The sequence below is a fragment of the Clinocottus analis genome, unplaced genomic scaffold (genome assembly GCF_023055335.1).
Source record: "Clinocottus analis isolate CAN_PGR_092001 unplaced genomic scaffold, fCliAna1.0.p SCAF_4, whole genome shotgun sequence".
Classification (NCBI taxonomy): Eukaryota; Metazoa; Chordata; class Actinopteri; order Perciformes; family Cottidae; genus Clinocottus; species Clinocottus analis.
The window spans coordinates 18,073,595-18,098,588 of NW_027176153.1; the positions used below are offsets into that span (position 1 = coordinate 18,073,595).

Consider the following 24,994-nt stretch of genomic DNA (forward strand, 5'->3'; position numbering starts at 1 on the left):
GGGAGAGGATAACCAACGTCTGGTTTCGTACTTTCAAAATAAAACTCCTTCGCGAATACATGTGAAGATATAAGCTTCAGAGCGTGCTTGGTTGTGGTTTTAAATTTGCTTTACTGACTTGTTAACCTGACTATGTAAATATATTTACGGGAGAAGTGCGATGTATGAAAATATATTTAAGTGTCAGACCTCTCGTGTTTTATGTTGAAGGCTCAACCTATTAACTTCCGTTAAATTCAAGTCCTCATCACCGGCTTTTTTGAAACAGCTGAACGGTCTGTTAAAACGATATGCAGCGACGCAACCAGCTGGGACACAGTGCCGCGGTGCTTGTCGGGAAATGTAGTACTTGTAGTGCGTGAAGTCAACCAAAGCGGTTTGCTGGAGCCAGGAACCGAACTCATTTCCCACTCGGCTTTGTTTCTTTGCCTATGTGGAGCGCGGAAATAGAAATAGAGCGAACAGATGGCTAAAGGCGCTACACGTATATCTGCTGCCATCTGTCGGAAACGTGAATTAACTCATTTATTCAGCTAAATACACGAACTCTACATATTCCCAGATAGAGATGTTTACACATTATGTCCTATGGGCTACACACGAAAGGGTTTTATACACAGTTTACATTTATATGACTTGACATCAAACGAATTAACTTGCTTGTTCTTAAATATATACTTGTATGAATTGTTGTGTCATTTTGTATTAGGCCAATATAGGTTTTAGTTATTTAAATGCAGTGTAGTCGAGTCTCATTTACTCAAGTAATATACTTGAAATAGCCTAGGCTACTTAAACTTACAGATCTGCTTTGACGTGAAAATGCATTGCATACCGCCTAATATTTTAACTCCACTTAGAAGATTTAACAATATATAAAGTTGATGTAATAATGTATTATGCAAGTCTCAACAATGCAATATTGTTTGTGTTTTTATCCTAATAAAGTGTCTTGAATCAAGTAATGCATGAAACATAACACTCACAGTCACATGGGTCATTTTTCAGCACTAAAAACTTTTGTTTTTGATATGTACATTTTGTGGTTGATACATCTCCTACTCCAGTCATATTTTAAATGCAAGATGTCTACATGAATTTCATGACACGGTTTAAAGACATGTAGCTCCACTAGATGGCAAGAAAGTACTGAACCCTGCCATCCAGGCTACACCTGTGACACTGAGTGTGTTTCCTCGTGGCTGTCTGGCTAAAGCAAACGCTGAGAACTAAGTTTTAAGAATAAGGATTTACAGCGAGAAAATAACAATTACATTTACGGTTCAAGATAATATCACACAAATTTATCCAAAGGACCACGTGCTTCAAGAAAAAGGTTCACAAGGGATGTTTTGTGCAAAGATACTTATTTATTCTTGTCACTATGAGCATTGGTGCCGTTCTTTCATGTTTGTTTGCAACCTGTGATCACAGTATACTCACTCAGGTTACAACCAACCATGAAGACTGGGACTTGCCTGTAATGATATTTACTTCAGCATCTGCATCCCATGATTCACAGTAAGTATCTTAACTGTCCAACGTAATTTGCTGTTATTCTATACTTTATGATGAACGGTTTCTGGTTTGATTTGGTGTAAATAAAACATTTTCTTCATCTTTCTCTTTACAACATGCTATTAGGTTTTTCCATATTTTGGGTCCCATATGGAAACATGACATTTAGGAAAATGGTTGGATGTTAACATAATGTTGTAAATTCAGATTTCTTTATTTGTTTCATCTTTTCTGTTTGGCATTGTGCATTTCCTCTAGTTCAGACTCATACGTCTGTCTATCTCTTGGCTCGGCATTCTCTCGTCACGTAAGACTGTTGAGAAATGTCTGACAAATCACAAACTATTTCACCTAGAATGGTCTTTTACCACATTAACAATGTGTATTTCTGATTAATTTAATGTTATCTTCATTTAAAATCTGTGCTTTTCTTTGAAAAATGAGGACATTTCTAAGTGACCCCAAACATTTAACGGTAGTGTATAGAGGCCTAGATGTCCAAGCTTAGTAGTAGTTAGCTGTTCATTTTTTCTGCCTCTCATCTGATCTCACTCCACTAACCTAACCCGCTTTAGCAAGGTGTCACGTAAGCCAATCAGCTTCTATTTACTTTCTATATCCGTCACCGAGGTCCCACTTTAGTAACAGCATAGTCAAAGACTTTCAGAGCGCCGATTCCATAAATCCTCTCTCTCTCTTTCCCTCAGGACAAAAGTTAGATATCTGTTTCAAGTTATGCAGAACATGTAAACCATTTAGACAAGTTGGGAATCTGTTGCGGTGGACAGTTATACAGGTTTTAAGTAATGGCAACATGTGCATTAATAACAGAATATATTGTGTCTCATTGTATGAGTGATAGTGATGGATGCTGTAGCATGACTTTTTTTTAATAAGTGGGAGCTCTATTTTATGCCGCTACAGTAACAAGATTAGCAGTCTAATCCAGGAAGAGTCAGGATTAGCCCAACCGCCCGCCTGGGCAGCACAGAGCAGAAACCAGTTCTTGGAGACAATTACAATACTTTTCAACACATTCTTGGGGTTTAATTTATTACCATGCTTGATCTGTCACCCTCAAGGGTATAGACAGGCCCTCCACAAAAGAGCACAGAGGATCCTGTAAGGGTCTTGTGTTTTTTGCTCCTCCCTGTGACTCGGGGATAATCCGAGACGAATCAAATCAAGCGACAGAGCTGGAGAGGGACAGGAAGTAGATGACAAATGTTGCCAACTGCAGCGGTGAAGCGTTCGTGTCCGTCGATGTGGGTAACGGGCATCTCCTCTCACTTACTACAGGTAAGTCAGGTTTTCATTTTTTATTCTATTTGGTTGTTGTTCATTGCTGGAGAGGTCTTTCGCTGTCAGTTTATAATTTTGTTCAATTATCTTGAGGAGCGACACTGAATGTTCCACTGTGATGTAAAACTATAGCAGCTAAGAAGAGCAATCCTCTTACACCTGCTTTACATGTGATCTTTGAGCATAATGTGTATTTGGTTATCTCTTTCGAAAATAATAAAAAAATCCAGCGCTATGAATATTCATTAAAGACATTTTCACAACTCTGTTAGGTAGCTGCTGACTGTATTTCGTGCTGTTGTGCCAGCATATGATGACACATATAATACAGTGTAACAATGTGCCTGTGTGTGTGTGTGTGTGTGTGTGTGTGTGTGTGTGTGTGTGTGTGCGTGTGTGCGTGTGTGTGTGTCTCCAGGCTCGGCTATGACTGTGGATGGGAGTCTAAGTGACTGTTCATATGGCACTCTATGCAAAGACAAGAGGTGGAGCTTTGATGGAATACAGTAAGTGAGGATTTGGGCATTAATGAAAATGTATCTGGTCGATGAGGACCGAAGCTATCTCCGTAGTTTACAGCTTCACCAAACTGCTACATGAAAATGCATTTCCACTGTGCCAGATAAGAGGCTATTTTTAATGTAATGCCCTGATGACAGACTTGCGATGCCAGGTAAGGATTAGACACCTTTTTAAGTGAGCACTAACCACAAATGATCTTAATCAAGACCAACCTACATACGGTGGAGTCTCAGGGCAGCACTAATTAAAATGACACTGCTGAGAGATCCTCTCAATCTCATCTTATGCTCTATTTGGAAGTGCAAATTAAACACAATAAATCAGATCAATTATATCACTGACAATTTAGATTAAAGCATTGTGTAATATCAGATTGTTGTTCTTCTCTCTCTCTCTCTCTCCCCCCCCCCCCACTATTAACTGCATCAACAGTCAGGGCCCCCAGGGCGAAGTACACATTGGTAGGAGAAGCGATGCGTTACGTCATTCCCGGACACATGCAGTGCTCCATCGGCTGTGGAGGGCAAGACTGCAAGTTTGACAACCCAAGTTACTGGAGCGATAAGGAACAGGCTATTAAAGGCCTCTACTCATCCTGGTACACGTGCTGTTTCTCCTTTCTTCATTGTGACAGAACAACAAAACATTCCACTACAACCGCTAACCTTTTTGCTGTTTCAGGGTCACTGATCATCTCCTTGCTACGTCCAGACCCTCAACTGAAACCATCAAGAAGTTCAACATCATCGACCAATTCAGAAGGTATATAGACACAACTTTTGTTTTCACCTTACCCAAGAAATGCTAACAGCGCCTGAGAATAAGAATAATCACCCGTTGATGTCTCTGTCTGTGCGTGTGTGTGTGTCCGTGTCAAGGTATGGTATTAAAACAGTCATCAACCTACAGATACCTGGTGAACATGCCAGCTGCGGGAACCCTCTGGAGCCAGAGAGCGGTTTCTCGTACCGCCCAGAGGTCTTCATGGAAAACAACAGTACGAGTCTCTTTAAACACTAATCCTTGAAACATGTGTATTGCTTCTTTTTTTAGGAAGTTGGAAGATTACTTTTTTAATGCGAGGAGGTTTGTTAGCCCACATTAATGACGATCTAGTCGGATCTAGTTGGCGGGAAAATTATTTTTCCATTAAGATTGGAATAGGTTTAAACAAATATAGGAATTTGGGAAATAATTACCATTTTAATGAGGTCGGAGAGCGGACCAGCGGGTTACATTGGTTTTACAGTTGTCTACAAGAGGACGAAAGTTCTTGGCAAAAAGAAAATCGTTAAATTGAGGTGCAATGACCACCACCAGGTATCTAAAACCTTCCACAGTCAGCTTGAATGGAAAGAGAGATTGTGGTAGCTCCTTGGCTTTTATGAAAGTTTAATTTACGATCAGAATATGTTCTGAATTCAAGTAGAATATCTTTGACAACTGAAAAGGGATGAGACACTAAAAAAAATTCTTACCATTTCAGTTTATTTCTACAATTTCGGCTGGAGTGACTATGGGGTGGCCAACCTTACCACTGTGCTGGACATGGTGAAGGTCATGGCCTTCGCCCTGCAGGATGGGAAGATTGCGGTCCACTGTCACGCTGGTCTCGGTCGAACAGGTAGATATATTTGATGGGTTGCCGTCAAAAAACAACGTGACATGCACCGACTGGTCGAAAAACGTGACACGCATCGACAGGTTGAAAAAGAACGTGACACGCAACGACTGGTCGAAAAACAACGTGACACGCAACAGCTGAAAAACGTGACACGCACCGACAGGTTGAATAAGAACGTGACACGCACAGACTGGTCGAAAAAGAACGTGACACGCAACGACTGGTCGAAAAACAACGTGACACGCAACGACTGGTCGAAAAACAACGTGACACGCAACGACTGGTTGCCTCTTATTTGCCCCCGCAGGTGTGCTGTTGGCGTGCTTCTTGGCTTACGCAACCAGGATGAATGCCAACCAGGCTATTTTGTACGTCCGCGCCAAACGCCCCAATTCCATCCAGACCCGAGGTCAGCTGCGCTGCGTCAGAGATTTTGTGCAGTTTCTCGCCCCTCTGAGGAGCGTGTTCTCCTGCGCCGAGCCTCGGTTCCACCCGGTCACCCTGTCCCAGTACCTGAACCGCCAAAGGCACATATTGCACGGCTGCGAGAGGAAGGAGCTGAGGAACCTGCCGAAGATCATCCAGCTGGTGTCCAGGCTGCTGTTGGACATCGCAGAAAACCGGCAGGTGATTGAGGAAGACATCCTGGAGGCGCCCGATATTCACGAAATCGAGATGACCCTCAGCGTCATCGAGAAGATGGGCCCGGAGTTATTCGCCAAGGAGCCCCGCTTGCCAGGCATGCCCATGCTGCCCAGGCATTTCCACGAGCCGCCCATCTACTACCACCGCAAGAGTCTGAGCTACAGCGAGTCGGACCTGCGGCGACTGGGCTCGGAGCTCAACCTCCTTACGCAGCCCCTGGGCTCCATGTCACAGAGTAACGTCGAAATGTCCATCAACCATCCGGCCGAGGCCCGCCAGCGCCAAGCCTGGAATCGCAACATCTCAGAGATCACACAGGGCTCCACGGGCTCGCTCTGGCAAATGAAGAACGTAGAGAACCAAAGAGACGGGTCCATCCTGCTGAAGAGGAGGCAGCGGAAAACCATCCAGCGCAGCGAGTCTGTTGGAAACGACGAAGCCAACAAAAGTGGTTCGATGTTGTCCAGGTGGAAGGCGGAACAGAGGGGGGCGATGAATGGGTATCAAGACAGAGATGAGGAGCATTCGGAGGTGCCCTACATCACCCTGCAGTCAGAGTTGTCCCTGGACGCCAGAAGGCTTCTCGTGGCTCATGCCCTGGCCGTGAACCTGTTTCTTGATGGGGAAGAAGAGCACAAGAACAAAGTCTTGGCCTGGCAGGTAACTGATCTACACCAGTGATGTGGTGGTGTGTGTAATGCAGTAGAGTGTGTGATGGGGTTTGGATCCAAGTAAACTGTATGCGTGCGATTGGTTCCTGTAGAGCCATGGGAATGGAGATTGGTTCCCAAATAGTTGGATCCAACCCCCAGCTTTGTGTCAACCCTAGTGTGTGTTACTGATCTGCATCGGTGTAATTGAAATGCTCCAAAGAAGCCAACTAAACAAGTCAATTGCTAGTATTTTTTCCTACTTGATTTTAATACATTTAATAAAGGAAAAAGGACCTCTCCTCATTAAAAACAACTGTCACAAATTGACACCTGCAGGTAGTAACAAACGAGTAATTCCAAAGATGCTCTGAAGGAAAGGTAAATTCCTGAATACATTGCCGAAGTCATACAGACAGCGTCTAACAACACGACTGGCCCAATGTGTACAGGCAGAACTGAACCAAGGCGGTGGCTGGGAAAGGCTGTGTATGGAGCGGGATCCCTTCATCCTCACCGGGCTCATGTGGGCGTGGCTAGAGCAGCTTAAAGGGCCGGTCATCTCCATCCAGGAAGCAAAAGCCCTGAACCCCAACTACAGTGACGCGCAGAGCGTCCTCACCTCACTGGACCAGGTCAGTGAGTTCTGTACAGCGGCGCTACAATGAACTGCCTGGACTGCAAGGCAACCTTTAACCCTCACTTTTATTCCCCCCCCCCTCCCTTCTCCAGGCCGCTAAGCCAACGTTAACGTGCATACTAGACTGTATGGCTCACATGCTGGTGATACCAGAAGAGGTGGAGAACGCTTTCCTGAACCGTACAATCAAGGCCTTCACCTGGGTGAGAAGACAAATGCACACAACGACTTGTGATTCATCTTAAGTAATTAAAGGTTTCCAGCAACTTGAGGTCTTGTTTGCCTTTGAGCAGGTGGAGAACAACTCGGAGGATGCAAGCAAAGTGTATGAGTCCATGACTGCGGCCCTACGGTGCGTCCTCAAAGACATGAGATGTTCGGCCACCGACGCGGAGCAGGCACGTCTCCCTTCCCTTTAACGTGGGCACTACTGCTCATGTATGTGTAACCTCCATGTGGAGGCGTGCGAGAGGAAAAGGATGATTTTGTGCCTTATGACAAAATTATTTAATATGCAATACCTTTATCAATATGTTTCGTAGATTTGGGCAAAATAAAACATTTGGTATGCAGATTACTTTCACCAATACATGACTAACATGCCTCAGTATTTTTCTTACCGCAGTAGTGAGTGGAGGCAACATATTGCAGAACATATTTTTACGCCTTAAGAACATTACCCCCCTTTTACTCTTACATACTTTGTTCACAGTGCATCCATGCCTTTCCCATGACATGGCTCGTCTCATCTGTAACAAGTCTTACATTCTGGGAAAGTAGATAAACAAAAGAACCCCCCCCCCTCTCCGCCCGAATGTCTGCACATATGATGAACATAATAAAACGCACACGTTCCTCCTTTCAGTGGGTTGTGTGATCTGCTTGCAGGCTCAGGACATGAACGAATACGCCTTTATGACGTCTCTCCCGTTATTCGCTTCCGTCACGGCCACGATGCTGGAGTAGTCACAGGCCACGTATGTGAACCCTCTAGAAAAAAAACAGGGAAACGGGGTCAAAAGGAATGAGGAAATACCCGTACTCGGGCTGCGGCAATTAACTCGGCAGTTTGTTTGAGTACCTGGACACGGTGTGGGAGCCGCCCAGGAGGTGGTACCGGCTCTCCAGGGTCGACCCGCGGTTCCTGTCGTCCCTCCACGTCAGCACTCGTAAGGAAAGGTCCTGAGATGCCGTCACAACGCGAAAGCTGTCCTGTGAATGGGGAGACACTCGTACAAATTGTTTAAAACAGCAGGCGCGGGGATACATCTCTTTGAATTCCAGGCGAGAAAGCACAACCTACCACACACATGGACGTGATCGGCATCGCATGCTCTTTGAAGCTCGCCAGCAGCGCTCCCTTCAAAGAGTAGACCCACAGCTCCGGACCGGCTGCCACCACCAAGCAGTTGCTGTCCTTGGCCTCGAGGAGGATGCGCGAGGTCCATCGGTTCAGCGCCAAGGGGAAGGACTCCACCTGCTGGACTAAGAGGGGATTCAAAAATCAAACCAACGAAAACATTTAGGGAAGAGAAAGTCTACTTTTTAAACCCCTTACATATAGGTTATATGGGATATTCAGTTGTCAACCTGTTTACATATTTTCTGATCCGACTCTTTAACTTGATTTCTCTCATACACCTGTATTCACTCTGTCTGAACTGCTTTTTTAGAGACTGCTCGTTTAAAAAAGCATCTAAATACATGCTGTGTGTATTTCTCTATGGCTTGAGCTTTTTGTTACATTTACAGTATTTATATTGCACTTAGACTCGCTTAATTATTTTTAAAAAAGACATTAAAATTGTACTTTCTACAAGGTGAAACCTTTAATTTACACTGGAGATTTGTTAAAAAATGCCAGTCATCCACAGAAATGAGCTAAATTCACAATGACAAAGCGATGGCATCTAGACGTATTTGTTCGTGGATTTTCCTGGAATGATTCAGCAACTGGCTAATGGCTAATATAAGATCCAGTACCGCATTCAGAGCATATCAAAGCCCGTCGGCACACATCTCATTCCTCACCCTGGATCAATGACTTGTACTTAGTCTTTTTCATGCTGACGTCAAAGACAGTGAGGGCTTTGTTGTTCTCGTGGTGGTGGATGATGGCCAGTCTGGCGGGCTGAGTGGGGATGAAGACAGCCGCCTGGCAGCCGGAGACGGGCAGAGACTGGCACAGAGGATCTTCGTCCTCAGACGGCGAGGTTAAACTCTCAGTGTAAATCACCTGCCAACGAAGCAAGCAACAGAAATCTACTAAATGTGTAAGTTTCTTTTCCGTTGGTGTCCTTTTTCACAGGTTATGCGGTAAAAGGAAAGAGGACGGAGCAAAGCAGGAAGCACACACATCCATACCTTTGGACTCAAATTGTTGCTGCCCTTTGTTCCAGCAGTGATCCATTTCTTGTCCAGTGAAACTATCAACGTGTTGACTTGAAAGCTGTCGCACACCATCACGTTGGACTTTTTAGTCAGAGTTAAGTCGGCAAGCGTGCACACAGATCCCTGATTGGTTCCAACCTGGAAGAGAGTATCATACAAAAGATACTTATAAATAATAATAAATATGTTTTAGACTTACAAAAACTAGTTATTCTATTTTATATAACTATCTGTTCCTTACAGTCAGAAACCAGTCGCTGTCGATGTTGTACTGCAGTAATGTACAGTGCGGAGACGCGGTCGAGAAGGAGGCCACCTGCTGGCCGGTCTGACCCCGCCAGGTCTTAATAAGGCCTGTGGAGTCGGCTGTAATCACGACTTCATGCTGCTCATCGCTCACAATTGCTGTCAAAGGATCCTGCACAGGACTGCGCCACAGTGCTTTACCCTGAGGGGAACCAAAAGGTGTAAAGTGAGGTCGACATGCATTTCAGTCGCGTGCTACTTTTAACCGAGCGGAGGAAACTTATCGGGAAAATCTCTTTCAGTTGTGTTTAGCGTAAACTAAACCTGCATTTGCACTAAGGTTTACGTGTTTTCTGCGGCCATCGTCTTGAAATAATGCACCTAATCTTTTTCCTAAACCTAACCAAGTAGGTGTGTTTTCTTAATCCAAGGCTAGATATTCAGCCAATCCCTGTGCTAGCCAATCACAGCACAACAAACAAACCAAACATTAGATAGCACCATTCACATTTTTTGTCACCAAATTTCTCCTCCACACTTTGCACACAAGAGACAAAAGTTGGTTGCAATCTGTAACCTCACATCTAGATGGCGCCACATCCTCTACACACTATGCACCTTCACGGAGAATACAGGACGATATGATGAAGGCGGCGTGTGGCACTTGCATTTTGGATGTCCCATGCTCGGACTGTGCCGTCGGTGGAGGCGCTGCACACTGTGGAGCTGCTGCTCCAGATGTCAGGATGCTGAGCTGAATTTCCCTGCAGGTACACAAACCCTACCACCGAGCCTGAGGGAAAGCGCGTGGAGATGGAACGAAAATCAGATGAGAGACTTTGTGAAGTCATGCGAAGGAGAATCGAAAAAGAAAGAAAGAGAGAGAGAGAGCGAGAGAGAGAGAGAGAGAGACAGAGACAGCATACCTTCATGTCCTCTGAGGCTTTTGCAGGTGTAACCTTCTGGCTTGCCTTTCGTCATCTTCATCTCCAACTGGCAACGTCGCAGGAAGTATCTCTTCCACGAGTGATTCTCCTGCTCACTCCCCAAGACGCCGAGGTTACAGAAACTCCAGCGCTGCAGACACATCCTCCTGAGCAGACCAGAGTTACACATGTGGCAACGCCGCGTCGTGTAGGAACATTTCACTGTAGACGCACACGTCGTCAGCCGCGTACCGACTCAAATAGATGGTTATCGGAAATGTATAATAAAGGAGAATGGAACGTTCGGATGCATTTATCTGTGGCAGTCTCTGCCCGTCGCCCTTCCACAAAAAAGAATGATCACAGCTGCTTCCACACAGTAAGACGAACAGTTTATGAATCAAACACAAGTGTTGATATACTTATTGGTTATGGATTATTATCCTGAGGTGTCAGTGACGGGACTGAACAAGTTGGATTGGAGCATCATCATTCTTTAAAGTGGTCTTGATGGTCTTAAACTAGTCACACCATCTAACAACCAAGGAGGTAAAAACACACTGTGACCCACAAGTCAACATAATATTCAGACATTGCTGTATTCATGAACTTATGTTTGAGTTAAAACAATGAAAATGTGCTTAGAGTTCAGCAGTCTGGAGTCTTATTGTAAATTTCATCATAGACAACCAGAATCCAATGCTGCAAATACATTAATACTGCAATACTTTTCATCAGCGGGGCCAAATATGAACCCCTTTGAATGACTTAACAGATGTATTAATAGGCTATGGCGATCTGGGATATTTCCACTTGAAGGAGTGGCACTTTTATAAACAACAGAGAGAGAAAATAGACACATCTCACCTCCATAGCCAAGGACTCTCTGCGACTCCATTCCAATCCTAAAAGCACAGCAACGTGACCAGAAAAGTTGTGAATAAGCTAGCTCTTATTGCGCAGGAGCTACTTCCGGGAGAGAGTCGGCGCTGCCTACCTTACACACGGCGGAGGCGCGAATCAGATCCTCCTGACTCAGGTAAGTGAATATGTTAATGAGACAGTCACTGATCAGGTATGGCTGATGGAGATCCATGCCGGCATCCATAACGTCGGGCCCCCCTCACCAACTACCCCCTGTCAAAAGTTACAGCATTAATTAAAAATACGGAAAGCACGCAAGGACAAGAAGGTTCGCTTTCGCGTTTAGGCTGCGAGGTCTCCTCTTCCGCCGCTAGGTGTCGCCGTTGTAAAAGGTAGATGTGATCTAGAGTCCCAGGACAGAGACGCACAGCAGGGGAAGCGCGCACCAGATACCTCACTGAGGAGTGGATGAATTATACTTTTTTAATATGAAAATAAACTCAAGTTAAGTAAATAAAGGTGAAAATATCGTAAACGTGTGATTCAACCACTTGAAGAGAGTGCCAGTCAGTATATTTTGAGGCCGCCTAATTATGGATCAAAGAAAAAGAAGAAGACAAAAGTCAGTGCTCTTTGCTTTAAAATAGTTTTTTTTCTTTTCTTTTTTTTGCACGTGTGGAAACAATATATAATAAATCCAGTGAAGCAAAAACAGCTAACATCTAAAAACAACAACAACATAAAACTATGGCCATATTGTTAAGCCCTGACCCACTTAATAACCAAATAAGAAGCCATGCCAATCAGTCAAGGTGAATTCACAGTGTGTGTGTGTGTGTGTGTGTGTGTGTGTGTGTGTGTGTGTGTGTGTGTGTGTGTGTGTGTGTGTACGCGCGCGCGCGTGCGTGTGTGTGTGAGTGTGTGTGTGTGTGTGTGTGTGTGTGTGTGTGTGTGTGTGTAAGATTCAGCCCTGGCGGGATTCTTCAGCAGGGCCTCATGTCTCCTGTGAACACGCCCCAGATAGATGAGCCAGATATATAGCCAGACCTGCGGGTAGCAGAGGAGCTGTGAGAAAGACATAATCGCACTTGCTCACCTTAAGGGTTACCTGTGACACCCTCGCAATGACAAGGAGGCCCAGCGAAAGGGGGCCACGTACAGGGAGCTTGGATAATAACCTAACCGGCAATTTGTAAAAAAGAAAAAAATCTTTCCCGTACGCGTGCTGTGTTTTTTTAATTTTTTTTTTAATGCTTTTCGTCGTTTTGGAGTTCTTCTGGAGTTACCTGTGTGATCGATCGGAGAATAAACCGAGTTGTTCATCAGCTCTGCAGATCGTTGCATGAGACTGAGAGCGGGGCCGCAATGAGTCGGAGAACACGACGCTGGATTCTAAGAGTTTTACTTTGTCTGGGAATTGTTTATTTGAAGATCGGGTGAGCTGCGCACGTTTAACTCCGCGTTGCTTTTTTGTCGTTATTCTCAAACACAAAGACTGCTCGCGACGGGCAGTGAGACTATCTGAGAGCACCTTGTGCTCCCTATGTGTTCAAAAGCAGGTGATTTTATCATCGACTGATACAACATTAGAGGAAGTCAGTCAGACTCGTGGCAACTCTTCATTATTATTAATAATCGTTACATCATTATAGCTTGAAATGATGGTAAAACTCATACTGGTATAATACTTAATATGATACACAACTTTATTTAACTTAAAGGATGAGTGTTGTGGGAAATATTTTATTCTAATATTACTTAAAAAGTGAAACAAATCATTTTGTTGATAATTTACTGTCATGATTAAATCTATTTTCCACAGGAATGTATTTAATGTTAGATAAAGACAATCTCGGCTCGTATTTAATAAACAAAACAGTGGAAACGGATTTTAAAAAGGTTATGTAAACACTTTAGGGATTAAAAAGGACTTAAAACAAACCAAAAATATGAGAATAAGGGATAATAAAAAAAAAAGCATTGTTCTCAGTCATATCCATCTTCCATTCCACAGTGGCTTCTCGTCGGTGGTGGCCCTAGGTGCGAGCATAATCTGTAACAAGATCCCCGGTTTGGCCCCCAGACAGCGGATTATCTGCCAGAGTCGCCCCGATGCCATTATCGTCATCGGAGAGGGAGCCCAACTGGGCATCAACGAGTGTCAGTTTCAGTTCAAGAACGGGCGCTGGAACTGCTCTGCGCTCGGAGAGAGGACGGTCTTCGGCAAAGAGTTGAAAGTGGGTATGTTGCTGTCTGTTAACGTTTGTTCACAGTTTGAAACTTTGTTTCCTCTCTCCCTCGCCCTCCAGCTGTTCGAACAGTTTATAGAACACCTTGCACTTCAGTGCGTAAAGTGTTCCCATTTTACGCACAACGCGCACAGTATCTCTGGGCTCTGTTGTGATTTCCGTCAAAAATACTTAATATTCACCAAGATTCAGGGAAGATCAGTCAATTAAATTATGACCTGATGCCTTTGAAAAATTAAAAACAACATTGACATGCATCCTTTTTCACATCAAATCTAATACTGGATGTTTTTTAATCTCCAGTCATCACCTAGATAGGTAGATATATACTTTATTTATTTATTAATTAATTGTTAATGAATTACTTGCACCACAACACCAACTTATTCTGCACACAAAATGATCATATGCATGCTTTATTGCACCCATTGCACAAGGAGTCAGTGTCATTTACATCAGGCCTACTTTTTGCTCTCTTCATTGAGTGGGGCTTTTCTATAAAGGCTATCTGCAGCCAGCACGGTAACAAAGCTCTTGTGAATGTTGGCAGCCTTTTCTTTTCAGCCCGGCGGAGTCTCCGGAGGCACATTTTCACTCTTTATCCCGTCCAGTGATGGGTGCTGTGGCCCTCACTGTAAGGACGTGGATCTTACCACGGGTATAGGTTACCGAGAGGCAGAGGAAAAGCCAGACCTGAACGGACTCAATTAGAGAAACAAATGAGTTTGAATCGGTGATCCTTCTGCTGAGAGGAAATTCTGCCATTTAAAGAGCGGATAAACTTTAGGGGGATGCTGAAATTATGGCTGGAGGTTTGTGCCTCATCTGTTGGCCTCTAACTGCAAAGTGGATCAGAGACATTGAGAATATCGGCACCAGGAACGCCGACTGCTATGAAGTGTGAAGATGTTTTGTCTAATGATTGTTCTGTATGGCCACAGTGGAGCTTGATAACCCCAGAAGATGCTTTGTAAAAAAACACTCAGATTAAAACAATTTGGATATACTTGAGCTCCGCCAGAACTATTCGTGGTAAACAAAGAATCCAAACACTTTTAACACAATAGTGAGCAGCTTGGACCAGCTGTGTGAGAGAGAAAGGATTATCTCTCGTGGTGTTTGACAATCTGTTCCTTTATGAATGAGTTTTGAGCTCATCAATGGTTTGTGCTTCCAAGACAGGAGTTTAAGTCCCGTGGCGTGGACAGCCGTACCAAATAGATTGGTTTCACTGATCAGATTAGCGTGGAAGGCCAGTGGTTGTAAATGGATGGCATTGTTGATGCCCACGGAGCTGAGCAGCCTGGCGATTGTTCTTAAAAGCGAAGAAGGAGTGACCCGTGAACTGACATAATCCTCACGGGTTGATGCAAGGTGCATCAGCTTTGAGTCATTTTAGGCCTCGACTGTGTAGTTACACTAAGCCGTACGAGGTGCATGCACCGAGTGAGAGAAAGAGAGAGAGAGAGAGAGAGAGAGGGAGAGAGAGAGAGAGAGAGAGAGAGAGAGAGAGAGAGAGAGAGAGAAAGGGATGAAAGAGAAACAAACACGGCAGAAGAACAGCGAACCGGCGCATCGAGTTCAGCTCAACCGGGCCATTTGAATTATTGCTTTTCTTTTCCTTTCCGTCCACTCTCTTTTTAATACGTTCCACCTCTCATTACAAGGTGAGGAGGAATTCATACCATCCCTGGTGCAGTGAACTCATGCACTCAGAACTGCAGGGGAAAAATTAACAACGGTGCAGTCAGAACTGACAGACACACCTTCTTTTTTGGCTCGGAGCCCATCACGTCTATAAAAACGTCCACATAATTGATGCCTCAATATGAGTTCTTTCCCCCTTTTCTTTTCCTCAATGGTGAGGGCACACATCCAAGGTGTTGATCACAAACATGGAAGTTTCTACATAATGTGGCAGGAGGAAGCACAGAGTATAGGTATGATGTTTGTTTTGAACAAAGACACGAGGAGCTCATGTACACACAGGAATGTTGCATGTTATAACCAGGAGTTTCCGGTTTGATCATCTGAAAATGCTACTTGTTGTTCGTGGATATGAATATTACATGTCTGGCTGTTTTCACATTGCATTGAATAGTAAAATAATGCTTTGTTAGTATTGTATAAAGCTCTGGATGTCAGGTTGGTGCTTCTTCCTTGCCGTCCGTATGAGTCCTGTCAGATTAGCCTTTAGTTATTTGCCGATATTTCCCTGTGCGTGTAAATGATTTGTGAGCTGGTCTTGGTGGAGATAACACCAGGAGGAAGATTCTGATGTCAGTGCCTTATGAGTTTGCACAGAATGGGACAGTTTCTGAGCCGATCAATAGCCCTTTCCTCGTCGACAGCCCTCTTATTCATGCTGCTTTGTTGACTATACCACCCGGCGGCCATTTTGGTTCACTGGCAGGACAGTTTCTAGGTCAGGTTTCAAAACACTGCAGCCCTTGAGTGAATACGTCGACCAGACTGGGATATAAGCACACATACTGTTAATAATTAATCTTAAAAATGGTACCTCGCATACTTCTTGCATCCCCCTTAAACTGGAGGAGAAACACCATGACCTTCTCTATTTCAAGAAACTCTCCTGCAGCATTTTATTCATCCCCCCCTCCCCTATTTCTCTCCCCCTCTGCTCCGCCAGGTAGCAAAGAGGCTGCGTTCACCTACGCCCTCATCGCAGCAGGGGTGGCCCACGCCATCACGGCGGCCTGCACGCAGGGCAACCTGAGCGACTGCAGCTGCGATAAGGAGAAGCAGGGCTTCTACAGTAAAGACCAGGGCTGGAAGTGGGGCGGCTGCTCGGCCGACATCAGCTACGGCCTCGGCTTCTCCAAAGTCTTCATCGACGCTCGGGAGGTCAAACAGAACGCGAGGACGCTCATGAACCTCCACAATAACGAGGTCGGACGCAAGGTAAGTGATGAGCAACGGGGTGGCTTCATAATGCATTTATTTATTATTTAATGTTTATTATTTATTGTTCCCGTCAAGGCACAAAGTGATGGGACCCGAAACTAAACTAGTTTAGGCCTGAACTGTCTTTTGCAACGATGTGACTGAGAAATTAAAAAAAGGAAATATTGATACATTAATAATGTACGACTGTAAAAGACAAAACACACAATAAACAAAAGTGAGAGATGAAGTTGACTGATGGCAACAAAATTGTGGCGTTATGAATCCTCTCGGCCACAATACTCGCTACAGTAATGATCTGATACCGTGACGGTAGTGCGGGTTGAAGACCGAACAGCGGAATAAAAAGGCTGCTTTTTAAGGGCAAGAAGAGCTGACTAAGTGGCCGGGTTTGATTACAACCCAGATCTCTGCACATGGAAAACAGATCGGTACAGAAAGGCATCAGCTGGGACACAGTTACCTTCATGGCAACCTCTGCCTATACAATCAGATGCAATGTGCTTGTACGTGCACCGCAGACGTGTTTCTGCAGTTTCCATCATCACCGAGTGAGTTGCTGTATAGTGCAGTTACGTCTCATCAGATCAAGTAAAAATCTATTTTAATATTTCTTTATAATCGGCCTCATGACAAACGAAGCGAGGACAGGTCCGTCTCCGCTGGCTCGATGTCCTCTCTGCATGCAGAGCGCTGCAGGCGGACAAAGAGACTCCAGTGAGTCTAGAGGTTAGAGATTGAGGGGAATCATGTGCCAAACAGTCAAAGTGAGGTTGGAGTCAGTGAAGAATAGAGAAGCAGCTTTTCAGTTCCCCCCCCACCCCCTCGGCTTACTGTGCCAAACAGCCTGATTCACACAACCAACACGTCCGTCCCCACGCCGCCTGTAAAAACCTCCAAGTGCAAAAAAACATTTCCCATGTGCGTCTCGGGAGCATGAATTCAAATTGGCTTATCTGGAGACCGTACTGGTGGATTCACGACTTTGCTACTTCTTCTTTCAGCGAATGAAAAGGGCCTCTCTGTTTTTGATCGTCACCCCCCACCCTCCTTCATTTATGCTAATCGAAGGCGCTGACACCGAGCGCCCGCTCACAGCTCCCCGGGTCGACGGTGTCCACACAAAGGCCGTCACAAGTGTTGGTCACAGAACAACTGATGGATCAGCGAGTGGAAGCCGAGGGGCTTCGTGAAACCCTGTTTTTACTTGCTGCTCGTTCACACCGTCTGTCTTTTACAGTTTACTTGCCAAGAACACAGACGCATAAATATCTCGGCGGCGGCTTTAAGGGGAACCGTATCCCATCAAAGAACTCTGAGCATTTCAGCAAAAGGAACTTGCAATTGACCTTGTTGCTAAAGGAAATTCCAGTTTTCAGTCAATGGCACTTCTCATTGTCATCAGCTCAGGGTTTAGCAGTAATCCCAGTCACTCGACGCCTTGTACAGTCACTCTTGACATTTGTGTGTTGTGTGTGGTGACTACACACACAGAGCCTGAAATCTGATACATTATTTTGGCTTCTGTGTGTGCGGCATCACACGGCTGTGCGGTCACATGTTGTATCTCCAACTGCGCCGTAAGTGTCAGTCACGTTGTTGTTAAATTGCACATTTGTCTCGAGGTGCAGACGTTGAAATGAGAAATGACAGTTTACCAATTCCCAAAAAATAAATAGAAATATAAGTTGTTTAGCAGATAAAACCCTTATTATAGTAAACTGTGTGGTAATTGTTTTTTATAATCTGGTACATCTGATATTAATCTGTCACCAGACTGTGTATTCATCATCATCAGTGCAGTGTTTCCACAAGTTGCCGCTTGTGTGACTGCGTCACTAAGTTGTTTTTCTGCGTTTAGGTCCTGGAGAAGAGCATGCGACTGGAATGCAAGTGTCACGGCGTCTCGGGCTCCTGTACCACCAAAACCTGCTGGACTACACTTCCCAAGTTCCGCGAGCTGGGCTACATTCTCAAGGAGAAGTATGCCCACGCCGTGCACGTGGAGCCAATCAAAGCCAGCCGCCACAAGCGGCCCAAATTCCTCAAGATCAAAAAGCCGTACTCCTACCGCAAGCCCATGGACACGGACCTGGTGTACATAGACAGGTCGCCCAACTACTGCGAGGCGGACCAGGTGACGGGCAGCCTGGGGACGCAGGGCCGGGTGTGCAACAAGACGATGATGCAGCACATCAGCGGCTGCGACTTGATGTGCTGCGGTCGCGGGTACAACACGCACCAGTACTCCCGCGTCTGGCAGTGCAACTGCAAGTTCCTGTGGTGCTGCTACGTCAAATGCAACACCTGCAGCGAGAGGACAGAGGTGTACACATGCAAATGATGAGTATTCATCGTGCAGCGTGTGTGTGATGAGACACGTGCAAGTCTTTTGTGTGTTCGCGGACAAACTGGAACTGTTGAACTTTTTACGTAAAGGCCGTTCTCGCAGTGTTTTCACATCCACGAGGAGGAACTATTGGAGGGACAACTGGAGGGACTACTGGAGGAACTACTGGAGGAACTAGTGGAGGAACTAGTGCAGGGACTACTGGAGGGACTACTGGAGGGACTAGTGGCGGAACTAGTGCAGGGACTACTGGAGGGACTACTGGAGGGACTACTGGAGGGACTAGTGGAGGGACTACTGGAGGGACTACTGGAGAAACTAATAGAGGGACTACTGAAGGGACTAGTGGAGGAACTGGAGGGACGACTGGAGGGACTAGTGTAGGAACTACTGGAGGGAGTACTGAAGGGACTAGTGGAGGAACTACTGAAGGGACTACTGGAGGGACTACTGAAGGGACTAATGGAGGGACTAGTGGAGGAACTACTGAAGGGACTACTGCAGGGACTAATGGAGGGACTAGTGGAGGAACTACTAAAGGGACTACTGTAGAGACTACTGGAGGGACTAGTGGAGGGACTACTGGAGGGACTACTGCAGGGACTACTGGAGGGACTACTGCAAGGACTACTGGAGGGACTACTGGAGGGACTAGTGAAGGGACTACTGGAGGGACTACTGCAGGGACTACTGGAGGGACTACTGCAGGGACTACTGGAGGGACTACTGCAAGGACTACTGGAGGGACTACTGCAGGGACTACTGGAGGGACTAGTGGAGGGACTACTGTGCTGCTTGAACAGGAAGCTGATGACGAGGCGTCGCAATTCTTTTGCACACAATGTTCCTCACCCCCCCTCTCCTTGGACTGGTGTCGGAAAATATAAATAAATGTATGACTAAACGCCGTTAAGGGGGGGAGAGAACTGCACCCTGGGTGCCAAACGTCAAAGAAATGTAAGCTATGTTGACGTTTAGGAAATGGACTTTGCCAATGCAAACGGATGATGGTGGACGTGATCGCCTGCACAGGAACCTCAGCTGTAGTTCTCTCTCTGCGTGGCAGATGAAACGACATGGCCATTTGGAATATTTAACACACTGTATGTAGAGAATGAAAAATAATTAATATTAATTTATTCTATAAAAACAAAAAGAGAAAAAACTACTGATTTTGTCCATTATGGATAAGTAAATGTTGGGTTTTAGTTTATTAAAAGAGATTTAAAAAAAACAAAACACTCTTGTTAACCACACTGGATTTGAATTTTGCCGCCTGGATTAATAATGTGTTTTAGGATGACGTAGCTCGTGATGAAACCGCTGCAGGCCACGCACGTTGACCTCTTGACCCTTGTGAGGTTGTCTTTTCTGTTTGCTGCTAGTCTGGAGGATCACTTGTTGAGGTCGAAGGCTGAACGCTTTCCTGACCGCCTTCAACGGCGTCGCCCACGTTGAGTCCATTTAGCTCGATGGGACTTATTTGCTGATAATAAAAATTAAAAAAAACACAGGCACATTTTTCCACTTTTGGTAAATATTGGTTCATAGAGTATATTTTGTAAAAGCCTATTTTTATATGAATGTCTTATTTATATCTTTTGCATATTCAATTGTCAAGTTCTAAGATCTGTTTTTAAAATCCCCCCCCTCCCTCCTGTCACTGCCATAGTTGTATATTGTAAGTGATAGAAACTGTTCATTTGTGTCTGTGTTCAAACGCCTGTGTTTTATTGTTTCATGCCTACTGCTGATGGAATACAGCAACAGAATAACAACTAAGACGTGATTCCCGTTTTTTGCTTCCTCACACATTCCAGTCTCACTCTGACCACGATAAAAGAACAAGTATAACGACATAGAGTTTAGTTTTGAGAGGATAAAATGAGATAATGGTTTAAAAAAAAAAGAAGTATGATAAAAGGCATAACGATTGAACATTGAAGTAAAAGAAATATTGACTTTAACATTTTCTTGCCATAAAACAGTCAAGCAGTGGAGTTATTGAACCCTTTGCGTGTAAATTTCCTTAATTGCTCATCAATTAACCATTAACAGAGTGACCACACTTCCAAACCAACATGAATGTAAATCTTTATGAGCGGTAGCTACAGTGAGCTTTACATCATCGTCAGACAATATCATATTGTCACCACGGGGATAAATCAGCTCTCAAAGTGCTTTTTCCTACAAGTACAATGTGTGTGAATCTGGGCGATAGAGAGAGAGAGAGAGAGAGAGAGAGAGACGTCCTTTCATTGAGGGCAAAGTTATTCAGCCTTAATTGAGGTCCGTCTTGCCGACTGGGAAGCAGTTGAACGTGTCGGAGGAGAACAAGTGTTTGTGCCCTAATGGAAGGGTATCGGGGTAATTGATGAGCGCCGGTTGGTGCAGACTGTCACGGAGATGACTTGCTCAGTCGGGGGAGTGGGAGCCTGTCAGCTGATAGATGACTCGCACATCTGCTTCATTCACTCCCGGGCCACTAGTTGCTACAACAACTCCGGCGCGGCCGAGAAAATGCAGAGCCGTCTCCCAGAGAGGCCGGCCGGCGTGTCAGGGAAATGTTAACGACGCTGAAGCCCACAGTCGTTATTCCGCTCTCATCGGGGGGAAAGAGGAGCGGGGAGATGAGGTGTCCCAAGAAGAAAACCTCTTTTATTGACAAAATGCAACCTGCAAAAGGTCTCACCTGTTGCTGTGTATTTTAGGACATTCCCCACGTGGTCGTGTTCTTCCCTTTTATTCCCCAGGAAAAAAAAGAAGAGATTTCAGGTTTCATTTACAGTAGATTAGCCGTATCACGTGTCATTGGCGGTGATAATCGTCCCGGGATGAATAGAGAGAAGGGCGTGAAGGGGGATGATGACAGAGGCTCGTCTCTGTCCGACAGAAGCTTTCAGCTTTCATAATATTGATACAAAAGACTCGCGCATAAGAAAAGGCAGCTGCTCCAAAAGCTCTGGTTAAACCTAAACTAGGGTTTTGTGTGCGTGCGTGTGTGTGTGTGTGTGTGTGTGTGTGTGTGTGTGTGTGTGTGTGTGTGTGTGTGTGTGTGTGTGTGTGTGTGACATCACATTATCTCACCAACAAAACACTCACACCTCAGAGCCCTTTGTATGTGTCACTTATTTACTTCCACTGGCGGTGATCTAACTTCTGCATGACGAGGTTGGTGTGGATCCTTTTTTTTTAATGTGGCACTCTTTTGAAAAAGTTCTTAAAGACTCAGATTAATCAAGGATTCACACCATTAACCCTTGGGTGCTAACATTTACAGCACACTTTTTTTTTGTGCAGTTTAGCTGCTATTGCAGGTAATAATCCACCTGCAGTGTTTTCTCAGTCAGGTGCAAAAAACCGCCAGCACACAGAGGCCACAGTCCTTCATCCCCCATTGAGTCACGAGCACAAAGCACCAGCTTCTTTGATATCGCAGCCTGTGTCAGACACCCGTCAGGATCACTGCGACGCTAATTATACTCTTAGCCGTGTTTCTCCATAAACAGGACCGGGCCCATGCCAAGATGTTCAGGGGTGTAATATCCATGTTGCTGTGAAGTGGGGTTGCGTTACCCTTTGGAGTTTTGTTTATAAGAACACACACACACACAGAGGGACACACACAAACACACAAACACACACACACACTCACCCGTCACCTGCAGTAGTGGGAAATTGGCGGTAGCAGTAGATTTATGGCCGTCTGGCTCGCTCCCTGTGTGATTACTGGAGGCCTGCCACCGCTCTGCTCCCGTGACCCGTTACATCAGGGCGGCCCGGCGTTGCGCTCCAGCCGGCAATTAGCGTCAACGCCGTGGCAATGAGTCTTTTAACACATATTTAAGCAAGATCCATCCTGCGTTCCGTTTTATCATTAGATCAGATTCACATCTGGAATTTTAACCGGCGATGCAGAAGATGTGTGTTTGCCGCGTGAAACGATCCAGGATTCCTTTCTTAACTGTCATAACCGCAGCGTACAAAGTGATGCGACGTCTTAAGGCAGTCTGGTCCATTCCTTTGTGTGTGTGTGTGTGTGACAGCTACTCACAGAATTACCAGTCGTCCATGAAACTCAGAGGGCTTCTTGCGTTTGCTTTTCCAAAGACTGAAAATGTACCACCAATGAAGAAGGAAATGACTCATAATTTCACAGTAAAAGAGTTGTTAAATCATACATTTTACAAGGCCTTCATTAACGCAAGGCTGTGTGTGTGTGTGTGTGTGTGTGTGTGTGTGTGTGTGTGTGTGTGTGTATGTATGTATGTATGTATGTATGTATGTGTGTGTGTGTGAATCATTTCGTTTCAACAGTTTCCAACGTTTCACTCAAACAAGTGGACAGCACTAAAGACAATAATTTGGAGGAGGAGGAACCAGAAAATGTGCTCTCCAGTTTTTCTCTCCCCTTCGCTCTCGGACCATAAATCTTCTGACACATGATTATGTCAGTCATACTTTTGTTTTTCCTCTGGTTGAGACATGCACAAGCACCTGAGCGCTGCACAGTAAATTGCAGAGCACAAGGTTGTCTTTATGTGATTCCAGAGATACTGCACGGGCGCAGAGCTCATTCATGCTCTCTCTTAACACAGTGCTGCTTGAGACTGCGATGGAAGCCGGAGATAGCAGACAATATGCACTCCCCGAGAGAGATATCCACAACAGTTTGTTCCTCACGTCTATCTGACTTCCTCTGGTCTAATCTGATATTACAGGTAAACACAGTGGTCAGATGGCTTCCCAGGTATTGTGAGCGGCATTAGGGGAAGGCTGGATCAGCCGTTGGGGGATTTTGGAGGAGCCCTTTGCGACGATTTCAGCGAACATACCGGCCCGCTTAACCTGCCTTTGAAAAGCTTTGGGAATATGCAATCATGCGTCTGAGAAACGGGTAATGAGAACTTTCGGTGAGTGTGTTGAAAGCGGCCTTTGATGATGTGTGGCGTTGTATCTCCGAAGGATCTGAGCGCCCCATATGATACTTTCCCTTTGCTTTGGAGTGGTTTGGAGCAGCGCTATGGAGGGCCCTCATACCTGACCCCTCCTCTTCTCCATCCAGAAGACGTCACCTGAGCCAAGCTTACAGTAATCCTCCGGCGTCTCTGGCGTCCCGACACGGGATGTTTTGAACAAAAACACCAAACTCACTACAACCTCGTGAGGCTCAGAGACGCTTAGGAAATATTGCTGATCTTCTCTCCCGGCGTCGTCACGGCCCTTCTCCGTCCGCTCGACAGATCGTGTGGTTGTTTCCTATTGATTTGACAAAACGGCAGGTTCATAATAAATACGTCTCACTGGCTTCACCCTCTGATTATGCAAATGTTTTTCCTTTCACAGAGACGCAACTTTTCAGCGAGATCGGAGACGATAGCGAAAGGAAAATCTTGTCTGTGTGTTGGGCAATCAATTAACAAAAGAAAAAGGGCACAAACATGTAAACACTCTGGATGGTGTCATAGCCTCCAAGTCTCTTGGCTTGAACAGCTCAAAAGGGAGTTGCAATGAAGTCTCTCTCTCTCTTGCTTCTTACAACCTGTCTGGACACGCTCCCCAATGTATCATTGCAGAAAGCTATGAAACAATTTGAGCTGATGCTGCCAGTTTAAATAACTAAACCATGTGGTCAGAGCTATTATATCATTAATCTTCTCCCTCTCTCCACTCATGCTTTGCCAAGAGATGGAAACACCCTCACCTTCCACCCAAAAGAGGTAAAGAGATACCTGAAAGTACCTCTTTTGATATGTATCCCACAATGCTGGTGACAAGAGTTTTTTGAAGACCTTTTCAATCACGTTATCTTGTGTCTCGTTCCCCGCTGCTGGATTGAAATGCATATCCCATAGAAGAATAGTTTGCACGCAAAAGAAATGTGTTCTGCACAGTTGCAGTTTGTGCGTATATGTCACCAAGCGGCCTTTCAGCATGCGTACACAGGTGTCATGAACTGTAATAACCACTTGAATAAAGTTCGGCTCCCTGTAAATAATAGCCGGTGTTGTCTGTAAACAAGGTAGAGATGTCTGACATGTGGTATCTGAGGTCATTCTGTTCATTCCTCTGAACATATTTTTCCGCCCGTCACTCACTCCCCTTTGCAATGCAACGCACAATCGATATTAAGCTCCTATCG

At 45.1% G+C, this 24,994-nt stretch overlaps 3 protein-coding genes across 3 annotated transcripts; 2 read left to right on the forward strand and 1 right to left on the reverse strand.

Annotated features, from left to right (window-relative positions):
* Positions 1–3,287: 3,287 nt before the first annotated feature.
* ptpdc1b (protein tyrosine phosphatase domain containing 1b) lies at positions 3,288–7,490 on the forward strand. The gene is made up of 9 exons (XM_068597191.1): positions 3,288–3,326; positions 3,775–3,940; positions 4,024–4,104; positions 4,221–4,339; positions 4,829–4,966; positions 5,274–6,271; positions 6,714–6,896; positions 6,994–7,104; positions 7,195–7,490. The coding sequence occupies exons 1-9, from the start codon at positions 3,317–3,319 to the stop codon at positions 7,318–7,320; spliced, it is 1,932 nt and encodes a 643-aa protein (XP_068453292.1). The 5' UTR covers positions 3,288–3,316; the 3' UTR covers positions 7,321–7,490.
* Positions 7,491–7,721: 231 nt separating this feature from the next.
* fbxw12 (F-box and WD repeat domain containing 12) lies at positions 7,722–11,621 on the reverse strand. Its single transcript, XM_068597192.1, has 10 exons — positions 11,462–11,621; positions 11,332–11,369; positions 10,465–10,631; positions 10,207–10,331; positions 9,534–9,740; positions 9,266–9,430; positions 8,933–9,137; positions 8,205–8,386; positions 7,983–8,113; positions 7,722–7,891 (listed from the first exon to the last, which is right to left on the reverse strand). Exons 1-10 carry the CDS (start codon positions 11,570–11,572, stop codon positions 7,792–7,794), a joined length of 1,431 nt encoding a protein of 476 aa, XP_068453293.1. The 5' UTR covers positions 11,573–11,621; the 3' UTR covers positions 7,722–7,791.
* Positions 11,622–12,578: 957 nt separating this feature from the next.
* On the forward strand, positions 12,579–20,589 carry LOC137800149 (protein Wnt-7a). The gene is given in 5 exon segments (XM_068597193.1): positions 12,579–12,643; positions 12,645–12,764; positions 13,343–13,569; positions 16,228–16,499; positions 18,364–20,589. Coding segments are annotated over 5 exon segments (1,167 nt in total). The 3' UTR covers positions 18,847–20,589.
* The last annotated feature ends 4,405 nt before the right edge of the window (positions 20,590–24,994 follow it).